The sequence below is a fragment of the Passer montanus genome, unplaced genomic scaffold (genome assembly GCF_014805655.1).
Source record: "Passer montanus isolate IOZ18808 unplaced genomic scaffold, ASM1480565v1 scaffold25, whole genome shotgun sequence".
NCBI classification, from domain to species: Eukaryota; Metazoa; Chordata; class Aves; order Passeriformes; family Passeridae; genus Passer; species Passer montanus.
Window position 1 is genome coordinate 10,462,486 of NW_024367149.1, and position 24,421 is coordinate 10,486,906.

At 52.7% G+C, this 24,421-nt stretch overlaps 1 protein-coding gene across 8 annotated transcripts; it reads right to left on the reverse strand.

Annotated features, from left to right (window-relative positions):
• Window positions 1-1,310: 1,310 nt before the first annotated feature.
• On the reverse strand, window positions 1,311-23,367 carry KANK4 (KN motif and ankyrin repeat domains 4). Of its 8 annotated transcripts, none has more exons than XR_005627704.1 (11): window positions 15,889-16,690; window positions 12,941-13,020; window positions 10,081-11,781; window positions 9,034-9,145; window positions 7,532-7,756; window positions 6,935-7,022; window positions 6,347-6,566; window positions 4,870-5,012; window positions 3,270-3,470; window positions 2,470-2,728; window positions 1,311-1,596 (listed from the first exon to the last, which is right to left on the reverse strand). XR_005627704.1 is itself a non-coding variant. In XM_039711730.1 (11 exons), the coding sequence occupies exons 3-11, from the start codon at window positions 12,954-12,956 to the stop codon at window positions 2,639-2,641; spliced, it is 2,796 nt and encodes a 931-aa protein (XP_039567664.1). In that variant the 5' UTR covers window positions 12,957-13,020; window positions 15,310-15,314; window positions 15,889-16,690; the 3' UTR covers window positions 1,627-2,638. The 8 variants fall into 8 exon arrangements, 7 of the variants coding, with proteins under 7 accessions (XP_039567664.1, XP_039567667.1, XP_039567663.1 ...); XM_039711730.1 differs by lacking the exon at window positions 1,311-1,596 and adding an exon at window positions 15,310-15,314 and having other exon boundaries at window positions 1,627-2,728; XM_039711733.1 differs by lacking the exons at window positions 1,311-1,596; window positions 15,889-16,690 and adding an exon at window positions 23,263-23,367 and having other exon boundaries at window positions 1,627-2,728; window positions 10,081-11,778.
• Between the last annotated feature and the right edge of the window lie 1,054 nt (window positions 23,368-24,421).

The following is a 24,421-nucleotide window of genomic DNA, read 5'->3' on the forward strand; positions in this document are numbered from 1 at the left end:
CAGGGCCTGCCCACCCTCACAGAGAATTTATCCCTGATCTCTGATCCATCCCTGCCCTCTGGCAGTGGGAAGCCATTCCCTGTGTCCTGTCCCTTGTCCCCGGTCCCGCTCCAGCTCTCCTGGAGCCCCTTTAGGCACTGGGAGGAGCTCCGAGGTCTCTCTGAAGCTTTCTCCATGCTCAGCCCTCTCACCCTGTCAAGGCTGAGCAAAGTGGTTTTGCCTGAGCACTGAGGTGCTCCAGATGAGACCCTCAGAGTCCCCTCTCCTCTCCCTGCAGCAAGGGAAAGGGACACACTGGAAATGCCCATAAGGAGAGTGGAAAAATCGTGTTCAACCGAGCTCCTCGTCATCCTTTCCCCTCAGAGCTGATGGGCTGCTGGATGCTGAGCCTGTAAAGATCATTAGATTAATTCCTTTCCTTGCTGTGACTTAATTGTCTCCATTTGTCCTGCGCAGTGCTCGCACTGGGGGTGTGTTTCTCCTTGCCTATATTTAGTTTGATCTCTACAGTGATATTGGAATATATAAATTAAGGCTGGCTCAGGCTCTTTGTGGCACTGAGATCCCACAGATGGTTTTCTGTGCAGTCTGGTACTTTGACAGCAGGAATTTTGGGCACTGGGAGATGCCCATCAATCAATCCACGATCCCTCAGGGTCCACATGAGCAGAGGAGCTGCTCCAGGGGCTCATCCTGGGGGAGCTGCTCCTCCCTGGGGAGATGATTTGAAGGGCAGAGAGGAATTATGAGGCACAGGAATGAAAACCAACACCCTGGGGATGCATTGACCAGCCTGCAGGGATGGGAACACGAGGGAAAGGGGCATTGCAGGGGGCAGGGGAAGGCAGCAAACTCTGTGGTGCCTCCCTGCAGAGCTGCAGCAAACCCCAAAAAGAGCTTCCCTGGCCCCAAATCGAGGAGGCAGGCACCTCCCAAAGCCACCCTGATGGTTAGCAGAAAATCTCTCACATTTATTCTGCTGAAGCTGGAAATTCCACCTTCCTCAGGGAAGCAGCAGGAAAATTCCTCTCTGCAAGTGTGGATCCAGAGCTGTCAGGAAAAAAACTCAGTGAAAACTGTCAAAAAATTGTGTTCTGGCTCTTTTTTGTTTGCAGCTGGGACTGGCAGAGATGCCCATGGTGGCTTTTGTACACAAATCGGGGGAATTCCTGCAAAAAATATCCCACCTTGTCATATCTGTGCAGGGACCCCTCTGGGGATGTGGGGGGTGTCACTGACCTGAAGAAAAAACTCAAAAATGGCTGGTTTGGTGCTGTGAAATCACTCCAGAAAAGCTACAGCCACAGGGACACACACAGGGAAAGGTTTAATTCATTTTATTTGTACATAAAGGAGGCATTTTGGGTTATAGATTAAAAAAAAAAAAGGCAGATAAGGAGTTTGAGATAGTGAATGCTCTGGACTGAAAATGTGAAGAAAGGAAAGAAAATTGAGCAGATGGCAGATTTCCATGGAAAACAGAGGTCAGGGCTGTTCTCCCCTCCCTGCAAGGATGGGGGCACAAGGCAGCTCAAGAAACATTTTGTCAGGAGGTGAACTGACTGAACAACAACCAGAGTGGTCCAGAATTGACTTCTGCTTACAAAAAAAAAAAAAAAAAAAAAAAAAAAAAAAAAAAAAAGAGTAATTACCTATTCAGGGAGATCTGGGTGTGCTCCACCAAAACCAAGGGAGACCCAGTGGGTCCTGATGCAGCAGAACAAGGATGCTTGGAAAAGTGGGGCCTGAGCCTCTGTCAGCAGAGGGATTTAAGAAAAAACCCAGATTTTTGGTGATGCTGGACCCTGGGGGTGCTCCATGGTGGGGGAGACCCAGTTCCAGCACCTAAATCACATCTTGGCTTTACAGGAGGAGTTTGGGAATATTAAAATTGAGCAGAGGCAAAGCAAGGAGCAAGCACTGCTCCTCCAAAAGGCATCTGCCAGCAAAGCCACTGCACAGAGCTCTTGGACAACATCACCACACCCTGGGATGGGAATCTGCTGGGATCTCCCAGTGCTTGGAATGCCCCGCCCCACCCCACCATGATGCAGAGCCTGTCCATGGGCTGCACTTCCCCGTTAGCTCAAACTTAATTAGGGAAAAATAACAGCCATATGGTAACTCCAAACCCAGGCAAAACAATGTCTGCGTGTTTGGGTCTGGCACGCTCAAATATTTTCCTAGAGCATTAATTTTTAATTCTTACATCAGACCCGCACAAGCAAACATAAATAGGATTTTATGCTTTCCATAATCCATCCAGCTTGTGTTTGTTGTTACATACACTGAGTAATCGCTGCCTGCCACTACTTACAGAAGAGCTGATAATAAATATTAGGACACAAACTTACAAGTTAAATGAGATACAGTTAAGTAGTCGATTAAAAGGACACCCATAACCTCAGGTTACAAAAGACTAAGTATTGCTGCTCTAATGTGCTTTCCTCAGTTTTTTCGGGTGCTCACCTGCCAAATCTACCCGGGAGGAGCGGAGAGGAGAGTCTGGAGTTGTTTGTGGCACAGATCAGGGCTGTGAGTGGAGGAATGAGGAGAATTCGGCACGGGGAGCACGACTCGGTGTGCAGGGAGGCTGCTGCCCTGTGGCCCTGCCCCAGGGAGGAGAGCTGGCTGCGGCTCACACCGGGAGGGACGGGCTGAGCTCGATGTGGGCTCGCAGCAGCGCGGCGATGTCCCCGCGGGCCAGTGACAGCGCCGAGTTCCCGCCCTGCAGGACACAGAGGTGTCAGAGCCAAGCCCCAAGGCTCCCCTCCCTCTGTTCTTCCCTGCCTTACAGTGAGTCACCATCCCAAACCCCCCTCTGGGCCCCAGCCACACCAAACCCAGCCCAGCTGTGCCTCTGCCCAGCCCCGGTGCCCTCCTGCACGTCTCAGATAAAATTATAGTTTAATTAGAAAATAGTTCCGTAATTCCAAACCCAGCCCTGTGGCCCGGCAGGAGGAATTTCCACCCGCTCCCATCCCACACATCCCCACGGAGAGGCTCCATTCTCAGCAGTTAATTGCTGCTCATTTCTTGGAGCTGAAGCTGTGCTGACTCCACGTGCCCGGGATTCCATCTGGGATGGTTTAGGGTTACACCAATGCTCCTGCCCAGCCTATGGCTGTCACAGCCACCCCATCCATGGCCCAGCAGCACCAAAGCCAGGGGGTTGGCTTCCAGAAAATGGACTCAAACCAGCACCCCTTCCCTTCAAGGCCACGATCCCAGCTGGGTGTCCCCAGCCCGGGGATGCTGTGGAGCCGCACCTTGTCTGTCAGCGTCACCAGGCAGCCGGGCTGCGCCAGCAGCAGCCGGACGATGTCGGCGTTGCCCTGGCGACAGGCCACCATCAGCGCCGTGCTGCCCTGCTCGTCCTGCAGGTTGACGTCGGCCTGGCAGGCCAGCAGCGCCCGCACCATGTCGTCCCGGTCGTGGCTGACCCCCAGCATCAGCGCGGTCTGGCCGCCCTGCAGGGCACAGCACAGGCTGAGAAACCCCTGCCCGCCGCCTCCCACTGCCCTGCCCGCCCACGCTGACGGGGGAAGAGTAACAGTAATAATGATAATTAGAATAATAAATTATTATTAACATTAATAGTAATAATAATAACAACAACAACAGAGGAAGAAGAAGAAGAAGACGAAGAAGACGAAGAATATATTATATATTATATATAACATATTATATATATGACATATATATCATATGTTATATGTTAAATATTATATATGTGTTTATAGTAATTATCTGATGTTTTCAATAATATAATAATATTATAATATAATAATAGTATAATGATCCTAGTAGTAGTAGTATTGTTATTATAACTATAATTATAATTATGTTATACAATATGTTATATATAATATATATACTATAGTAATTATCTGATAATATTTTCAATAATATAATAATAGTATAATAGATTATTATTATTATTTTTAATATAATGGTATATATAATAATGTATACTATTATAGTATTTATAATAGTATAATATTATATAATAAGTATAATAATAATTATTATAATAGTTGTATAATGTCTAATTATAGTTATCAATCTAGAATTATTATTTTTATAATTGTTTATTATTATTATTATTATTATTATTATTATTATTATTATTATTATTATTATAGCACGTATAGAATAATTGAATCATTTAAATTGGCAAAGCTCTCTAAGACCACCAATTCCAACCATTAACCCAGCACTGCCAAGCCCACCACTAACCCACATCCCATAACCACAAATTACAACACTGTCTATTATTATTGCACCGTACATACATGATAATAAATCATATTAATATTGCATCCTATTGCATGTCATTATCACCTATTGCATGTTATTAAATTACCCTGGGGCTCCTCAGTGGGTGTTGTGAGAGGCACCTGCTCACTTGTGGAAGGTCCTTGCAAACTGCCCAGCTGCCCCCAAACATGGGTTCCCCAAATCCTCCTGGGCAGTTTATTCAGCTCTGGACTAACTTTCACAGCAGTTTGGGAGCAGAGATGGGTGAGGGCACTCTCATCCCTGAACCAAAATGTGTGACTCTGATGTAGCTCCCACGCCCTGGGGTTCACCCCTTGCTGCTCCTCCCTGGCAGCACTTCTGATTTTTACCTCAGAAACACTCGTTTGAAAAATGTCCAGCCTTTTTTTGGTTTCTCCATTTGCCCCAGCTGTCACACCCCTTCCCAGGGAGCTGCTGGGTGGCCACACTGCAACTCAGCTGAGGTTTCTTTGGGAACATTTGGGAAGCAGCAGCTCCCACCCCACACCTGCTGCCGAGCCCCAGCCTGGCACTGCCACAGAAGATAAAGAACCCGAATTAGTGCCCCAGCTGGTTGCTGTCACACACCTGGGCAGCTCTCAGGTTGACATCCCCCTCCTTCAGCAGCCTCATCACCACCTCCATGTCCTGGCGGGTTTCGGGGGCCGCCAGCGGCGTCAGCATCACGGCCGTGTAGCCAGCACGGTTCTGCAGGTCCAGGCAGCACTTGCCTGCAGGGGGTGGATCCAGCCCGTGGTGGATCACCCAGAGGGAGCAGAAAGGAAAGAGGGAGTCATACAACGTGTGGCATCTTATATTTCCAGGAAAAGGAGCGATTCCATAATGATACAGGACGGGGATTTATCTGTTTTGAATATCCGGGCTCGCAGCATTAAACGGCCCCTGGTGCTACAGTTAATTACAACTGTTGAGGTCAACTCAATTAACTTTGAAGACCACAACAAATAGAAATTAAAGGGGGATAATTAATGCCTCAAGCACATGCTGGTTGGAGCTGTGGGCTGTTTGCTTTGGCTCCCGTGGCAAGGGAGCAGCAGAGAGACGCCCATCACCCAACGGGTTTGGAAAACATCCTGGCCCCGTTTCACTCATTTTTCACTTCAAAGAGCCCATTTCCAGCTCCTCCACGAGGAATGAGCCGTGTCTGAGGGTGAGGGCTCGGGTCCAGCCTGGCCCTGAGGAAGCAGCTGCCTCAAACCCTTCCCTCCCCGCGCCTCTGCGGCAACAATCGGGTTATAGATGTGTATGGTAATCTGCCATTTCCCAAACATTTCATGGATTGTCCAGCCCATGACAAAAGGCCAAAGTGCCTCTGTTCTCTCGGAGCACGAGCACATTTTTGCCCTGTACTAGCTCAGCTGAGATTTTTGTTCTTTCATTGCAACACAAGCTGGAAGTTCAATAGTTTAACATGGGAGTTTTTCTGCAGTGCTGGGGGTTTCTTACGCTCTCAGGGGTCTGATCCTCCTGCCCCAAGCCATGATGTGGCTTTGGCTGCTGCAAGAAGCTGGGGAGCCACCTGGACTGCGGCCATGAGGGACATCCCTTTGGATCCAGCAACCCTGAGCCATCCCAAAGTCAGGCTGCAAAGGCCCCAAATGTGTGAGGGCACTAATGAGCCTTCATGTCCCTGAGGAGCCCCAGCTGGGACCCCCGGCTACATCCATGGGCCCAGAGCTGAGCTATGGGGGAGGATGCTGGTGTTGAGGTCAGCCAGGTCTCCTGGATGGACCGCAGCCCTATCCTGGTACTTTGGATGGATCTTGGGGCCCGTTTTTCTCCTGGATGGACCTTGCCTCCATGGGTGTCTCCTGGATGGGGCCCTTGCAGGTAGGTGGCTGTTGGCCCTCAGCCCCACCTCTGTCCCACCTCCTTCAGCTCCTGGGAGGACCCTGCACCTCCTTCAGGGTTTGCCATGTCTGGGACTGTCCATGTCCCCCCATTCCCTGTGCAGCCACCCCTCATGGGACCACAACCCCACGGCAAGAGCCATTGCCACCCCAGCCCAGCAGAACCCCTGGCTGAGCAGAGTGACCATTCCTACCCGTGTCCAGCAGGAGCTTTGCAACCTGGAAGTTGGAGTGGGACACGCTGTAGTGGAGAGCTGTGTTGCCATTCCTGTCAGGCAGGTTCACCACGGTCTCCAGGAGCTGGGGCTGGATGTCCCCCAGCGCCTCCAGGTACGCTGCCACCACCTCCGGCCTGGAAGCCTTGTGGCTGGACACCTGGAACCACTCCTGGGAGATGGAGCCGAGGACGTGCTGCTGCAAACACCAACGGGTCACTGTCACTGTCACTGTCCCTGCGGAGCAGCGGCTGCCCCAGCTCCTGGCCCCACCCAGCCAGCACTCAGCTTGTGGCTTTGTGATTGCTGCTACAACTTGAGGGGGAAAGGAATTTCCTGTGGTGACTTGGATGAGTAACCAGACAAAGCCTTCATCTTCCTTTCCCCACCACCACCCCCCTTCCTTTCTTTTTGGCCGTGTAAAACTGACTCAGATGTCACCTCACCCCCTCTCCCCACAAAGCTGTCCAGAGCACAGCCTGCAATGTGCCACAGGGATAATCTCATCCATTAAAGTGAACAGAGAGCATGAACCGTGTCTGAAACGGGAGTGGGAAATATCTGTACCAGATGCTTGTTGCTTCTGCTCCTGATTTCTGGGAGGTGTTCACTGAGGAGCTGGCAGGCAGCAAGGAAATCTTCAGAGGGTTTGCATCTGAAGGGAAAAGACTTCTGTAAATCCACCATGGACTTGCAAGAGATACTGAACCAAGTAGGAGAACACAGAGAGATTAGGTTGGAATATGTTCAACACATTTAAGTGTTTAAATTATTGGACACAAGTTGTCCCATTGACTTGACAAAGATTTTAGGTACAAAGCTAAGCACTTAAGCAGAGGTTTAAGCCCAGAGCCACAGATTTATGTGGTCAATCTCATCTATTACAAAAATCCTTAAGGTGGGGGGGGGGGAATCTTATTCCTGAACCTGCAAAGAATTTTACCAAAAAACTTTCCATGAGAGGGAAGAAATGAGCTAACTCACCAGACATGACTCAGTGTAGGGCTTGAATCAATCCCCATTAGATTCCGTAGCAACTCAGAAAATATTTAGCTCTTTAAAGCCTTTTCCCTTTCCTGCAGAGGTCACCAGAAGCCCTGACCCAGCCCTGCAGCACCGTGTCCTGTGACCACTGTGGCTTGGTCATCACTGTGTCCTGGTTACCTGTGAGCCTGGTGCTGAGAGCAGGGTGCTGCTCCTGCTGATGCCTCCTGCTCATCACCATCATCATCATCCTCACGCTTCTCCCCTGAGGAAGCCCCTCTGCTTTCCCTTCCAGCCTGCTCGGGCTCCGTGTCCCCGGCTCTGCCCTCGGCCTCGGTCTCGGTGTCACCATCCGACGCGCTGTCCTCACAGCTGGTGTCTTCTTCACTTGACGTTGTCTCGTAGCTATTTGAGGACACCAGAGGTTACTCCCTCCTTCCCCAGCCGCAGCCACGGGGCCTGACCAAGGCTCATTGCCCCCAATGGGCCTTGGGTGAAGCCCAGAGTGACAAGCAGCAAGTTAAAAGGTCTGAGCCACGGCCGAAGTCGGGGTTAGTCTTTGTTTGGCTCCTTAAGCAGCAGGCGTGTGACAGAAGCAGTTAATGAGCAGCAGGCAAGGTTACTTCAGGGTTTGGAGGGATGTCCATCACACACAGCCCGGGCAGGGGCTGGGAGCTGCCTCCCTGCTGGCAGCTGCTGGCACGGTGGCAGGGTGACAGCAGCATGGCCCCTGTGGCAAGGAGGGACTGGTGGCATCAGCAGCCTCGAGGAGCACGAGACAAAAGCTGTGTCTGCACAGCTTGTGGGCTGAAGTCTTTTGGGCTGAATCCACCATTCCAGCAGCCCTGATGGAGATCTCTCCTCTGGTTCTCTAAAAGCATTAATATTAATAATGTCTTCCACAAAACAGAAAACGTTCACTCTGATGGGGACCCCAGAACTTTCCTCAAAGTAACCACGACTCCTCCAGTCCCTACAAGTTGTACCCATTTGGCAGAACCCAGCAGCTGGGAAGCCAGGGGAGCAGGATGTGAGCAGAAAGCAGCACCCAGGCTGGCACACCCAGCTGTCTGCCCAGCCCAGGGACAGTGACACGTGTCCTGCACTCTTCATGCCAGCACACGTCCACCTCAGCAGGAGGTGCTGCCTCTGCCTAGCTCACAGGCCAAGGAGTGTTGGATAGTGGACACACCTGGAATGGGGAGCACAACCCAAAGTCTCCTTCACCCCAAGGTAATCCCTTATTTACCAAAAAAGTGTCTTCCCAGCCCCTGAACCAAGTGCTGTTGGCTTTGCTGGAGCGTGGGGGCAGGTTAGTGGCAGCGTGCTGACCCAGGCAGGGCTGGCCTCCTCCAAAACCCACCAAGGTCAGTGGGAATCTTCCCAGGGAGTCTTCCCATGGAATATCCCCAGCTGGGTTTTGGAAGAAGCCCCAGGAGAAGGGTGTGCAGAGAGTGTCAGTGCCCAGCGTGTGCCCTCTGCTCTGAGCACGCCACAGCCCTTCCCCAAGAGGGTTACTCACGGGTTATCAGTGCTGGGTTAAAGAAGGGAGAAAAGAGGCTCTACTTCAACTGGCCTTTTAATCAGGAGGGGAAAAGAGGGGGAGAAAGAATGACTTCTCCAGCCATACAGAGGACATTCCACGTTAAAAGGCAGTTTTTGTCTTCTGAATGGATGCTTACCCACCATTTACCCCAACAAACTGGAGATTCTTTTTGGTCCCATTGCCTCCTGCATGGAAACCATAACCTTTCTTTTTCATGATGGATTTAAGACTTGTGGTTGGAGAGTTTTCTACCAAAATACAAAATAATAGATTAATTAAGCAGATGTGCCATAATTAGCAATAATTATTCCCAACCTCTAGCAACAAGCTACAAATCATAATTGTAAGCACCTTACTTCATCAGTCTTTTGATGTCTTGCAAAATTACAGATGCAGCTGGCCACAACCTGAACCTGCCCTGCCACCTTTAATAATGTCTCAAACATCTCCAGGTGACTGGGAATATAAAGGAAGTGACTGGAAATTATGTATTTGTCCTATGAATATAAGTAGATTTTACTTTTGTAATACTGTTTCGGTTTTTGGGGTGTTTTTCCCCACTAGCAATGTATTGGAAAATTCCTATATAAATCTGCTATAACACTACATGGATGAGTTTTTCCATTGGAATTTGAATAGTGTATATATATTAAGGAATAAGTCACTCATCTATTTGCAAGTCCCTTCCCTCCCCCAGAGAACAGGCATTGGATTCCCATCTTCATATAAGCTAAAATTATTTTAGATGAAGGTCTGTGAGTGGGGACAGTCTTTTCCCAGCCTGGTTGCTCAGTTAGTTTGACTGGTTTGGGTTCTGGAGAACTCCAAATTGATTTACCCCAGATGAGCACCAGTCTCATATTCTTGCAAACTGAGATGTCCAATCCGAATAAAAAGAATGTTTATTTGATGGAACAGCCACCAGTGTGGCAGCTTTTGGAAGCTGATCCTGCATATAAATGAGCCACTGCTTTATGAGCTCCTACATCATTTTGTTTGCTTTTTCCCACGTCAGATCCATAACTTGTGCAGTGCAGACATTTGCCTTTCTCATCATGCTTTGTCGAGACTATTCCTGATCTGACTGACAACAACCGTTCCACCACATCCCCCTGCTCCACGCTGGAATAAATGGGAAAAGATTTGGCCCGGACACATCGAAGCCTATGCCAATATTATTTACCCAACTGTTGATAGTGCGTGTTGGAATTCTCCTTATCCACGGGCCCTTGCGAGGAGTAGGCAGAGAGCAGGGAGTTTAGGGAATTAACTAATTGGTTCTGGATGGAGCTGAGCTTGGAGGCCGGCTGCTTGATAGCGCTGGCCAGCTCGGGGTACCCGTGCTCCAAGCACAGCCACTGCTCCTGCAGGAGCTCCTGGATCTTTTTTACATATTGGCCGATGGGGTCAACAGCCGGCAGGTCCTCGTGGCCAGGGGCACCTTCCTCTTGCAGCCCTTCCCGAGGGTTATCTTCTCCAAAGCCCGCCTTGCTTTGGGCTGCGTTTGGCCCAGGGGAGTCCTGGTGGTTCTGGTTGTCGTCGCCGGGGTGCTCGTGGATCTGCAGCGGGGTGAAGCCCGGGGCAGGAGGCCCAGCCTCCATGCTGGCCTCACCAGAACGTCCCTGTGCTCGAGCACCTGCCAGCCCTGGCTCCCTGCACGCCTCCACGGCCTGCGCGCTGCTGTTCTCTTCCCGGTGGGAGCCGCAGCCGACGGATCTGGTGGAGAGCGGGATATTGACGTTGATGCCTTTGTCCTGGGCCTGCCTGGGCGCTGTCCCCTGGGAGAGCTCGGTGTTCACCGCGGCGTCCAGGCGCTGCAAGGCCCCGCTGCCGCGCCGCCTCCGCAGCTCAGCCTCTCTGGACTTCTCCTGCCACAGCTGCTCTTCCAGCTGAGCTCTGGAGCTGGCCAGCAGCTTAATGCTTTTCTCCTTCTCCTGGATCTCATGATCCTGCTGCTCCAGCACTGCCCTGACCTGCTCGAGCTCCTCTTTCTTCCTGGCCAGCTGCTCCTCCAGGTCAGCGACCTGCTGCTTCAGCGCCGTGACCCCGCCGGGCTCTCCATGGTCAGGAGCCTGGGGAACACCGCTGTCTCGGACATTCCTCTCCTCACCTTCCTTCAGCACGTTCACATCCACCTCACTCACGCTTAGCCCCCTTTCCGCAGCGTTCCCGTTCTCCTCTGCCAGCCGCAGGGCCACGCCGGAGCCATCGGCGGCATCGCCCTCCTCAGCGCGGCTCTCCACCACCACCTGCAGCTGCTGGCTCTGCCAGGCGGGCTGCGGCGGGCCCAGCCCCGGCACGGCCCCGCGGGGCTCCATCTCCCGCGGCGGGCTGAGGCTGTCCGAGCCGGGAAGGGAGGCGCTTTCGGAGCCGTGCCCGTGCTGCGGAGGGCTGCGGAGCGGCGGGGGGCTCTGGCCGGGGGGCAGCGCCTCGGGCATGCTGGAGGCTCGCAGCAGCTGCGGCCTCGCCCTCAGCGCGCCCAGCTCCGCCTGCCGCCGCGTCTCCAACAGCAGCGCCTTCCTCCGGTAGCTCGGCTCCTCGGCAGCCGCCTCGGCCGGCAGCAGGGCCCGGGGCGGCTCTTCCCCCAGGGACGCCTTTCGCTGAGGGAAGGAGCAGGTGGAGGTCCAGCTCTTGCTGGGAGCGGCGCCGGAGCAGGCGCGGGAGCCGTTCTCGGGCAGGCTGAAGTTTCGGGGCAGGGTGCTGAATTTGGGCTGCTTGGCCCTGCGGTGGATGTGCACCCTCCTGATGGTGTGGCCTTTCTCGATGTCGTCCACGTACTTCAGGAAGTCCAGGTCCAGGTGGAAGCCGTAGGGTGTCTCCAGGGAGTAGGGGAGGCTGCGGGGCTGCTCCCTGTCCCCGTCGGGTTTGGGTGGCTGGCCATCTGCTGGAACACCCCCCCCAAAAAAAGAATAAATGATCGAATTTTAGAAAAAAAAAATGTTTAGAGCAGGGGGGAGATGTTTTTCTCCTTTCATCTCAGTTTTGGGCAGGCAGGGGCTGCAGCTCATTATCGTGGTGAAGCTGTGCAGACACACAGTGACACGCACCAAGCTCTGATCTGGCGCATCAGGTAATTGTTGCACTAAGGAAGCCAAAAATTTCCTGAAATCATGGCTCTAATTGGCAATTAAGCAAACAGCAGGTTTTGCAGGCAGAGCTACGTGTCTGTGTAGGTACAGAGAGCTGCCTGGTGGATAATAAATCCAGCTCAATAACAGAGCGTGGGATCAGTCTGTGACAATGACATTCTTCAAGGCTTTTGGTTTGGTTCGAACTTTTCAGTGGCATAAGCAGTGCACACAAGGCAGGAAAATCATTGCTTCGCTTCACCTGCAACCACCAGGTCACAAATTATTCCTTGAAAATGACAGATGTGGGCAGAGGCTGCTGCTCAGAGCTGCAGCCATGCAGAGCACACATCCCAAGGTGACCGGCTCAGCTCCCAGCACAGCTCCTAATTGAGGCAAATCACCACTAAATGGGTGTCACTGTGTTGGCCCACCCAGCCAGCACAGGCAAACAGCTCTCCCGCAGAGCCTCCCGCTTTAACACGGCCATCTCCAGCCTGCAAACATTCACAGCCCCCAGATTTCCACCTTGAGGGGTAATAGTTAAATTTCTGCACTTCCCTTTATGCACCAAGTCCCTGAAACCACAGAGGTTTGGGCTGCTCTGCACCTCTGAGCAAACGAGTTGCTGAGGTGCTGCCTGGGTGGGAAGCAGCATGTGGAAGTCAGAGGAAGGACAGAGGGAAGACACCACTGGGGTCATCCCAGGGCACAGGAGCACAGCTGCAGGGTGGGAGCAGGGATCTGTCACAGAGCATGGGAGGGCAAATATGTGCTGATCTAGAGCTGGGACCTGCTTTGCTGTGGTTTCTAAGAAATCAGCGTGATAATGAGCGATGCATTTTTCACCTCTTGGCCCCACATCTACAGAGAACAGGTTATTTACAGCATTTCTGTAAGGAAATTACTCCAGGCTTGGTTGGGTTTTTTTCAAGGAATAAATGAAAAAAAAAAACCATCCTGGAGGCTCCATACCTTCTGTCTTCTCCATGGCGGGGGTCTAACTGGGCTGTCACTTAAGCATCTTCTGACAAGGGCTGAGGAGTCGCTTCACCCTTAAAAAAAAGAAATGGATACTTCTAATTTAATAAAATAACACACTTAGCCATGTGAACTTCATCTCTCCTTAAAACCTTACAAGCCTTCAAAGGCCACCCCCCTCCCACTTCCCATCTTCTGCAGCCCAGTGGTGTCCAAGGGCTTTGAAGCTGCTAAAATCAATAGCTCCTTTTCCAGAGGCAACAGCTTGTGCTTGACAGACACATCCCGGGGAGCTGGTCCTTGTAAAACACTCCCTGCATTACAGAGGGCTTGACTGCCAGCGAGGACAGACAGACATTTGGGATGACTTGGGATCGATGGCACAGGGACTCTCCACTGACTCCTGTGAGCTGAGGTATCCAGCATGATAAAAGCTCCCTGACAACAGGGATATAAACTACACAGAAATGACTGGCTTGCCTTTTTTTAAAATCCATAACAAGCAAAGATTCAAAATTTATGTTGAATCTCATTCAAATGACAGCCATTACTTCAGAGCACGTCCCTGCTGTTAAAAAGAACCTTCACCAAATTGCACTGAACCACAGACAAATTGCTTTTGGCTCGGGGAACAACTTCAGGTGGAGATCTACCACAGCCAACACTGAGATCTTCACATCATTTCTGCGCTGTGTTGCCAGAAATTGTAACACATTTCCAGCTCCTTCCCATCACGTGGGCATGGATGAGACCCTCCTGGAGCATGAGAAATTAAGGCTGGGAACGACCAAGAAAGGTCCTGGGTGAAACTTCTCACCTCTGGATCCTTTAGGAAGGCACAGGGAGGAGCAGGGAAGGGTGAAGGAGGTTGGACATCACAGTGGAGGCTCCCTGGCTCGTGTGAGAAGAACAACAACGCTCCAAGTGAGAAGGTCTGGTTTTAATTTCTGCTACAGAGGATGACGTGGGAGTTTCCTGAACAGTAGGTTGTTTGTTTATGATTCTCCTTACAGTATCTAGTTTGGTTCCTGGCCAGAGGCTGCTTGGAAGTCCATCCCTGCTCCTCCAGTGCATCCCTGAGCTGTGCAATGTTCTCAGGGCAGGACCAAGCAGAGCACAGCCTGTGCTGAGCCAGCCCCAGCTCACACCCATCTCATGGACCAAAACACCAGAGTCTGAACTCATTTTCTGCGTGCAGAGCTTTGCCTCGGCGAGGGCTTTAGCGCCTGACCACAGTTCCAGAGCTCCCCAGGAAGGGGCTCCAGCTGACCTTTACCAAAGACCAGCTAAAAAATGGAGTCAAATCCTGCTGTATTGTTACCACAGGACATTGCCACATCCCTGGAAGTGTCCAAGGCCAGCTTGGACAGGGCTCTGAGCAGCCTGGGATGGTGGAAGGTGTCCCTGCCCATGGAATGAGATGATCTTCAAGGTCCCTTCCAATCCAAGCCATTCTATGATTCTATGACAAATACTTTGAAAGATCAAAACCTTTTATAGAAACCATCACTTGTCAATCACGTGGGCATGTTTATGGTCAATGCAGAGCCTTGATGAGAAGTCAGTAAGGTCCCAGCCCAAGGAGAACATCCAAGCTCTCCAAAGCTCCAGCAGGGTCACGTTGATGCCCACCCAGCACCTTGTGAGCTCCTGGAAAGCTCCTCAAGTGCTCTCCAATCAACCACACTCTTTCTACAAAGGACAACTCCTTCTGTCTCCTCCTGCCAGTGAACAGCACGTGCCAAAACAAACACCAACCTCTTTCTCAAATGTTGTTTCTTTCCCTTAATTTTCCGACTGTAGCCAATTCCAGCCTGACCAGCTACACTCCACTCTTCTAGGTCATTTATTCAGAAAGTGGGGGGGAAAGCCAGTGAATAGGAAGGGCTTTAATATCTAGATAATTACATTTGGATCATTTATGAGCTGGCTGGGTCCCAACTCTGCAGCCCAAATTGATACTACGACTGCTCTCCTTTGACCAATCTACTTCAAAATCGCCTCGTAAAAGGATGCTGAATGTTCCCAACCAGCTTGCTGATGTTCTCCTGTCCCCTCCGGGGCAGCTCAGGCATGGAGAAGATGGCTTAGAGCCAAACATGTGCCTCTTTGGACCCCACAGCTGCTCTCCCATGCCTGTCCCTAAGAAAAATGAGATTAAAATATGAAGTAATCTGCCAGAAGTAGCAGACCCCTACAGCCAGGGTCCATCATTTGAGGCAGGGTAACAGTTTTAGGTGCCTCTGCATCCTGCTAAAACCTGTTAGCCTGACCCTCTGCCAGGTTCTATACTTGCTGAGTTTTCTCTATTAAATAAAATTGAAGAACATTTCTTTTTCTCCCCATGCATTGCTGATTCTTACCTTTGCTGAACAGGGAGGATTAATCCAGATTGGAATTAGAAAGTTTTTCTCAAGGCAGGAATAAATACATACAGAAATGGAAACGGAGAAGCCAAATATGTGAGAAGGCAACAGAGTGAAGTGGCTTTATTCCCGGGGGCAGCCCGTTTGCAGGGACAATGCACTGTCTTTTTAACCAGCCTGGACTCAAGCACTGGCTCTTTACACTCACATTTAACCCCTCTTTCACTCCATCCCACTTGCCAGGCAATGTGAGCAGCTCCCCCATCCACCCCAGCCAGCAGAAAGGAGAGCACCATGACACCCCCAAACATTTAAATAACAAATCAACTCAACCACGTACCACCAATACCCACAAAATCCATTCTCCCAGAGTGTCTTGCTAGTTATTTTAACTGGGAAATAGTTAACCCTGAGCCTATAAATAACAAGATAACCCACCAGCATTTAGCACAGTCTTGTTAGCTGTAACACAGCATGATCTGAGCTCTGCCTGTCTGCCCTCCTGCACTGCAGCAGCAGCTCCAGCACTTTGTGATGAAAGGAAAAACTGGTTAGCAAAGCGTTTTGTCAGGTTACCTGCTCACGCTGGCACCCACAAACCCCCCGGGCAGCAGCAGCAGCTCTTGCCTCCCTCCAAAGCATCTTCTCCCAGCGCAGGGCTCGGAGCAGCGGCCGCGGCGTGGCTGGAGCCCAGCCTGCTCCAGCAGCCACCAACTTGGTCAGCTGAGCTGTGACCTTGCTCAGAAAGCAAATACAAGTTCAAACCAAGAAGCACAAAAGAGGGATTGATTTTCCAGCAGAGCAGCCCACGGCTCTCGGATGACCTTTGCGAGGACAGTTCAATCCCGGTGCACAAAACGAGTTACTTTTCCACGGAACAGTTCTTTTTTCCCAGAAAACACGGAGCACCAAGCGCTGCCCGGGCTGTCGAGGGGGGTGCTGCCTTATCAGGGCTGATAATTGAAGAGAGAGTCAATAATTAACGGCGGCGTTGCTGCTGTACCTGATGCTGCAGCTGCAGCCCTCCGCATGCTGCACCTCGGGCTGGAGCATTAGCAATTCCACCAGCGCTCTCCCGAGGAAACGCAGCCGGCTGCCGCCGCTCGGGAAGCTGCGGAAGGGCTCAGTGTCCCCAAATCCTCCGGCAGAGCCGCGTTCCCACGCGTGGAGCGGGCACAGCCCCTTGTCCCGTGCCCATCCACCCGCAGCCCGCCGGGAGATGCCGGACGGGATGGGCAGGGGCTGTCCCGGGATTCCCGGGGGGACAGTGGCACTCTCCGTATCAAACTCTCCAGCCCTCGGCTCTGGGGTTATCCATCCGGACTTCCAGCTGGCAGCGGGCAGCTGGCACAGCAGACACTGGAGCGGGCTGCCTGGAGAAGCTGTGCCTGCCCCTGGATCCCTGGAAGTGGCCAAAGCCAAGTTGGATGGGGCTTGGAGCACTCTGGGATAGTGGGAAGTGTCCCTGCCCATGGCAAGGGGTGGAACTGAACGAGCTTTAAGGTCCTTCCCAACCCAAACCAGCTGGGATTCTGTGATTTTGGGCAGGGTGGCTCGGAGATGGGCAGAGTGCCTGTCCTGAGCTCCTGCATTGGCATTCCCCTCGGGCATCCTGGATTGCTGCCCCTCCAGGCTGGCAGCAGGGACAAATCCCTCACTCTCTGCACTGAACTTGCAGCAGCCTCAAGCTTCCAAAGGCCGAGGGCTTCAGGGCTGCAAAACTCTTCCAGGGCTGGGAAAGAAAATCCTGGGAAGTGGAGGCGTCCCCGGGGAGCCGGGGGCTCTGCTGGGGGCTCTCACCAGGGACTCCCCTCGCAGAGCAGCGCCAGCACCTTTCCCATGGCCCAAGGAGCAGCACGACCCCAGCCTCACGCTGGGGAGGAAAACCACATCTTGTGTGAGAGCAGAGCTGCTGGCGCTGCTCCAGCTCCCTGCAACCCCCAAACGGGACTTTAACACATTAACTTTGAGGAAAAGCAGACAAGTTCTGCCTTCGCAGGAAGCAGAGTATCGGGACGCAGAGAGAACCAGCATTTGTCCCTCTGCCAGCCCTCCCCGAGGCACGGATGGGTTAAACTTCCTACCCGAGGAATGAAAAATCATCCCAGAGCCGCCTTTCCCAAAGGCTGCCTTTCCCAAAGGCCCTTTCCCACGCGGCTCCGTCCCACACCACGCTCGGCTCCGTGGCTTTCTGCTTTCACAAGCAATTGCTGAGCCTGAGGTTCAAAACCAACTCCAGAGCACGCTGGCTCCTTTTTCTGCTGAATTCCTCTGCTTTAGCTACGCTCGTGTGTCTCTTCTGAGCACACTCTGCCACTTGTGTTCTCCAGGCAAAGCAGCACAACAGGAAAAATAACACGTATTTCTGTACATATATTTCTATACATGTATGTATTTCTGATTTTAAAGTTGTTCTGAAAGAATTGTTCGGTTTTCCCACTGGACAGACCTAGCAGGAAGCTTTAATTTGGAGCATTTCCTCATTGCAATTACCCACATACGACCTACAGTTGTTCCCACATTTAATCCCTCTGGAACTGAAGAAGTCTGCGACCCCTTAAATAAGCTTTTAATCGGGAGCTACAAAGGGAAGGAGTCAAAACACACAAATTAATTAATTACGGGCTGGCGCTTGATGGATTTACACCCAGCCTCTGATAGCTTTGCCCAAGGGGGTTGTGCAGGGTGGGAGGTGGGGAAGGGGCTCACCAAGGCTGTCCCCCAAGCACGAGAACTGAGGTCACGGCCTGGAGCTGCTGCTGCTTCACATCAGGCACCGCAGCTGCCGGCGGGGTTTGCTCTGCTGCCGTGGGTGAGAGGAACCAGACGGCTCTGAGGCAGCTCCAGAGCCATCCCATCCACCCCTCTGGCCACCACTGCTGCCTCCCTGGGTGCTGGCAGGGCTGCTGCCCTCCCCTTCCCACAGGGAATCCCTGGGGGATGGCAGCTTTGCGCTTCAGCCCCGCTCCTCTCCACCACGGATCCATTCAGGTTGGAAGGGACAACTGAGATCATCCAGGGCCACCTCCCCGCTCCAGCAGGGTCATCCCAGAGCATCCTACTCAGGAATATGTCCAGACAGATCTGGAATATCTCCAGTGAGGGAGACTCCACAGCCTCTCTGGACAATCTGCCGAGGGCTCGGTCACTGTCCATGCCTCACATCCAGGTGGAAATTCCTGGGCATCATTTTCTGCCCATTCCTCCTGTGCCTTTGCTGGGCACTGCTGAGCAGAGCCTGGTCCATCTGACACCTCCCTTTGGAATTGCTGGGCACCGCTGAGCAGAGCCTGGTCCATCCTTGTCCATCTGACACCTCCCTTTGGACACTTATACCCATGGATGGGGTCCCTCCTCAGTCATCTCTTCTTGAGACTGAGCAGGTCCAGCTCTCTGAGCCTCCAGGCCCTTCCTCATCTCCACAGCCTCCACCCCAGGAGCTCCATGTCCCTCTCGTCCTGAGGAGCCCACAGCACTCCAGATGTGCCTCACAGGGCTGAGCAGAGAGGCAGCATCACCTCAGGGTGCCCCACAGACAGAGCTGGCCCTCGGCACCCAAAGGGTTACACCCAAACCTGCTCCATCCAGGCGGTCTGGATTGCACAACAACCCGGCTGCAAATGGACATACCAGGAATAAAAATGGCCTCTCGGGGAATATTTGTTGTAGGGATTTTTTAATTCTGTTTTCACTGCAAAGGAAGAAAAATAACCCACTTCCAGTCTGCTGGGGACATGCACACGGGTGGGATCTCTGCTGTGATCCTCTGCCCACTGGCACAGCTGCAGGAAGGAGTTTCCCTCCAGGAGAAAGAAAAAGGGGTTTGAAAACTTTGCGGGATTAAATAAATACCTAGCTAAATAAAAGCAGTTTAAAGTTCTGGTTTGCACTGCAAGGAGTTGTCATGAGGTTTCCCAAAGTGAGAGCAAACAGGGTTGCTGCTGGATGACACCAGCCACCTTCCCACGTGTGTCTGGCATCACAAAATCACCACTGCCACTGGTCCTGTGCCCCACAGCATCCCTTGGAACCACAGCTTGAGGGGGCAGAAGGCAGCTGAGCAGACCCAGAATTAAAGTGGGGAGACCAGAGAATGCCTGAGCCACTGCCACAAACCCAAGAGCACCCAGGAGGGAACGTTCCCAAGCTGGATGTATCCCAGCCTGCAGCCACACCACACGTGCTGAGGCAGAGCAGGACTGGATTTAGGATGCAAAACCTGTTACTTATGGGAAGAGCCTTCATCCTGAGAGCAGGTTTCAGCACATGGCTGATGACAACAGGACCTTTCTGCACCCCAGGAGGAACCTCCCTCTGCTGCTCCCTGCCCGGGGCACCTCCAGAGCAGAGCTGGGAGCTGGAAGCAATTTGGGAGTGCTGGAGAGGGACGAGCTCTCTCTGCAACCCATCAGCTCGTGGCTGATGATGGAGAGGTCCAGGCTGGCCTCCCACCCTCCCTGCACAAAAAGCAGCAGAGGAGGAGCGGCTGGGGCTGGAGCTGGGGGCTGTGCACATGGAAAACATCCTGGAGGCGTGTGGGGCCTCCCCGGGGGTTGAACCAGAGCCTTCACAAGGAAGCTGAATAATGAACCCAGCACCAAACCATAAAGGAGGGGATCTCTTTCAGCAGCCCCCGGGTGTGCAACCCTTGGTACTTAAACAGCCATTTCAGGCCCCTCTCCTTCCCAGTGTCTGTAATAAAGCTGTGCGGATTCTGATTTTATTAAAGCTGCTCGTTGCTGTCTAATAAATGTTATGAGCTTCCTGCCAGCATTTCCATTAGAGACGGGTCAGACCTGGAGGTATCAGATATCCAAACTCTCTCCCTCTTTTCTGGCTTACCAGGAGGGGAAAACGATCACATTCACCCCCTCCTCTGATAACCTCTTTTCTGACTGACCTTCAGCTCATTCCAGCCACAGACTCACAAAAGCCTTGGTCGATTCTTGTGATTTTATCCCGTGCCTTGAAAACTGTGGCGTTTTCCCTAAAGTCTTCTCTCCCAAAGCCCCGAAACAAAAGTGCTCCACAGTCAGAAGGCAGACAAAAATCTGAGGTGGCTCGTTTCTAATGTTTACTCTCTTTGCCTCAATCCCACAAGTTTTGAGGGAAAGCAATGATTCCCTGCTATGGCTTCTGGTCTCTTCCAAGCTGCTGGTTTCCCTGACCTTGGGACAAGTCAAGCTTTGCTGCCACTGATACTGAATAACTCCCACGTGGGCAAAGTGGGAAATTTTAGGTGCTTTTAGGAAAACCCTACTGTCTGCATTTCTCTCCTCCTCCCTGGGCAAGCACCACAATCCCCCAGGGAGACACGGAGCCATCTCCCATCGATTTCTGACCCCAGCCAACGAGACTCGCATTGATCACACTCCTGACAAGTTCAAAAACCTCTTCACACAGGAACATTTCTTTTTCAGGACACCTGAAACCACTCTCCTCATTGACTGGGGCTGCAGAGAGGGAGGATGTGCCACCTTCCTCCTCTGCTGGTGATTCCTGTGTGGATAATGGGAGCTGGGAGCCCCGGAGCAGCACTTCCCATCTCTCACCCACTTAGGAAATGGGGATTTTCCTCCAGGTTTTTGACCAAGCCTCAGCCCTACACCACATATTGCTGGTGCAGTTTCAGCTTTCTCACTTACACCACATTCAACCCTGATGGGCAGAGGAACTGGCTGCAAAGATGAATTGGGATATTCTCACTTTGAAGATGGAGACCTCCGTGTCTGGGTAGGTTTTTCACCATATTTCACATTTCTGACTCCCTCAAATTGTCCATTTGGGTGGACATTTGGTATTTTCTTAATAATGACACCACCTTCTTTTTCAAGTTCTGTTTAAACCCTGGGATGGGCAGGACTCGAGGCTTCCCAAAACAAGAATTCCCTTGAGGTTTAAAATAAAGAGGATTGAAGCTCCCTGCAGCCAGTTCCTCCCCACTGATCCCCCCTGGCATTGCCACTGTGAGGATTTCTGCCCTGAGCAATGGGCTCCTTCACACCCCTGGAGTTGGGCTCAGGGTTTTGTTGACCAAAATCTGCATCCCACTGCTCTGGAGCCAGGCAGAGTCACAGAACCCCTGTCAAGTGGGGCACCAAATGAAAAATACAATAACTTTCCATATTGACCTTTTTCCCCTCATCAATGGGGCCACGCTCATGTGGCTGCTCCCAAAACTTCCTTAAAAAGACCCAAGAGTTAGGCTGCAACACACAGCGATGAAAATGCGACTTTTAAAATATTTGGCAGCTGTAAAACCACCAAGGGAGGGACCTGAACTGGCACCGAGCTGGTGAATGAGCCTGTGTTCACCCAGCAGCCGTGTCCCAGGATCTCAACACCGCTCCTGATTCAAGGAATGCTTTGAGAGCAAACCTCTCCCTCCCAAAAGTTCCCATGCCAGAGGTTCTCTGATGGGAAGCAATATCATATTCCTGCCTGATGGCAAAGAAATATGTGGGAGTGGGACAGACCCAGCTCTGCATGGGGGATGATACCTGGGAGGTAAAACCTGCTCACAACAGGACTTTCTGGAGAGGAGCAGTACGTGACCATGGTTTTCTTACTCCCAGGAAACTGCACCAGGAGTCTGACACAGCCCACAGCAGCAACAGGCTCCCTGACACCTCATCTTCCAGCTCCAGGGCTGTTTTAATGAATCCATTCCCTGATCCCTCCTCAACCACAGATTCCCCAGCCAGGTCCCTGCTCATCAGGCTGTCATTTCAGCAGATATATTTATTTTTTTAATATTACAAGCAAAGCAACAAATAACCAATGATTAACGTGAGGTTACAGGTTTCCCCTCCTCCTTTGCCATCTCAGGTATCATTTAAGAGATCAGCTTTTCCCATTTAGCCCATCCAAAATCAAACACAAACCACCTGGAAGACTGCAAAACACATCCAAAGGCAAAAGCTGATTTTTTTCACATTGCTGTTGTTGCTACCCTTACCCTACATGAGCAATGTTTTTGGGTCTTCACCAATTTCATTTGGGCAACACAGCTGTTATATTTCATATCTGGGGTGGACAAGGGAAGCCCTTCCTGCTGGTGTCACATCCCAGAGCTGTGAGGAGAATGAGATATCCCTGCAGAGCCCAGACCCACTTCCAGCCCTGCACGGTGAACATCACACCCGGAGCATCCCGGCCAGGCTAGGCAGGGTTTTATGGATCGGCTTTGAGGCTAAACACAGCTCTGGGGACTTCCACCGCAATGCCCAGGGCCTGGGACCTCTGGGGGTCCCAGCAGGGCTCAGAGCTTTCCTGCCCTCTCCCAGCTGCCCAGCCAGGCTCAGTGCCCCCATCCCGGAGCCAGGCGTGCTCTGGAAACGCTCCCGACCCGGGTGAGCCACGGCTGATGCTCACGCCAGGGGCCAAGAGCCCCGAGCACCCCCGGAGCATCCCCGGAGCACCTCCCGAGCAGTCCCGGAGCAGTCCCAGAGCACCCCCGGAGCACCCCCGGAGCAGACCCAGGAGCACCCCGCGAGCAGTCTCAAAGCATCCCTGGAGCAAACCCAGGAGCACCCTTGGGGCACCCCCGGAGCACGCTTGGAGCACCCCTCGAGCAGTCTCAGAGCATCCCTGGAGCAAACCCAGGAGCACCCCTGGAGCAGACCCAAAGAAAACCCCCTGAGCAGCCTCCAAAGCGCTCCCACACACTCCCTGAGCACCCTGGAGCATCCCTGAGCACTTCCCAAACATCCCTCTGAACATCCTCCAGCACACCCCGGAGGCACTCCCAGCTCACCCCGAGCATGCCCCAGCGCTTCCCTCGATACCCCCGGGCACCGAGCCCGACCCACAGCACCCCGGGCACCGAGCCCGACCCACAGCACCCCGGGCACACAACCCGAACCAAAGCACGCTGGTGCCCAGCCCCGGTGCGGAGCTCCCCGGGTGCCCAGTGCCTGCCCCAGCCCCGGTGCCCAGCCCCGGCCGTACCTGCGGGCAGAGCCAGCGCGGCGCTCCGCTCTCCGCTCCGCGAGGAGCCAGGGCGGGCCCGGGGCGGGGCGGGACCCGGTGCCCTCCCCCGGGCAGCCGGGCCGGGGGCGGCCCGAAGGGGCTGCGGGCGGGACAGCGGCTGCGGGAGGCCGGAACGCTGCCGCTCGGGATGGTTGTATTAAAGTTTCCCTCGTGCCCGCTGTATTGAGCGCTTTATTTATACTTTTGTAGCTCATCCTGTTTGCACAGATGCGGATCCAGAGCGGTGGGAAGGAAGGGAAATCTGCGGGGATGGGCTCGGGATGCAGAAGTTGAAATGTTTTTGCACCAGCTGTTCTCTGGCTCGGCCCTTCAGCCCCGCCCGGTTCACTTCGGGCCCTTGTTCCTCAGTGCAATCACATGGAAAGTGCTAAGAAAAGGAAATTTGGGGTTTAGGCTTTGAGCTTCCCCATGTGCCCAACCCCATGTGCTCGTCCAGCTGCACCAAGTGAGGACAGGCAGAAATCAGTTTAGTGATGCCAAATAATTCCTTCAGCACTAGGTAAAGCTTTTGATTTTCCTTGTCTTTGAGACACAGGGGCAAATCCCAGCCCTGCTCCAGCTGTTCAGAGCGTGGGAGAGCAGCAGCTCCAGGGATGCTGGGGCAGCACATGGTCTCCATCTGGGCCAGGAACTCAGCATCCAGTGGGGATGGATGTGGCCCACTGGGATCCCCCCTTCCCTCCAGTGGAACCCAAAGACCTTTAAACTCTGACTGGGAACGTCACAGGGGCAGATCTGAGGGTTGGGCTCTGGCTGCTGCTCAACCACCCAGCAATTCCAGAGTCCTCCTGGCAGTGCCCAGGCTCCTGGTAAACAGGGAGGAATAAAATATCCCATTATCCAGTTCAGGAGTGACCAGGGCTCTGCCCTCATTTCCATGTGAGGGGCTCAGGTGCTGAGTGGGAGGAACACATTTCCTGAGGAGTCAAACAACAGATCAGAGAACTAAGGGGAAAGAAAGAGTGGGATCCTTCAGGCTTCCCAGGACAGCCCCTGCTCCTGCTGCTCGGGGTAGTCTGGCAGTGCCTAAAAGAGAGGGATCACAGTACTGGGATTTTTTTTTTTTTTTTTATTTTTGCTGGTGGGTGTGGGGGGTGATTCTGACATAATTTTCTTC

Coding starts and splice junctions, on each gene's coding strand:
- KANK4 (XM_039711729.1), bottom strand. Junction 9,146..10,080: donor CACGCACTATCAACAGTTGG/GTAAATAATATT, acceptor GTATTTTGGTAG/AAAACTCTCCAACCACAAGT. Junction 7,023..7,531: donor TCTCAGCACCAGGCTCACAG/GTAACCAGGACA, acceptor TTTTCCCTTCAG/ATGCAAACCCTCTGAAGATT.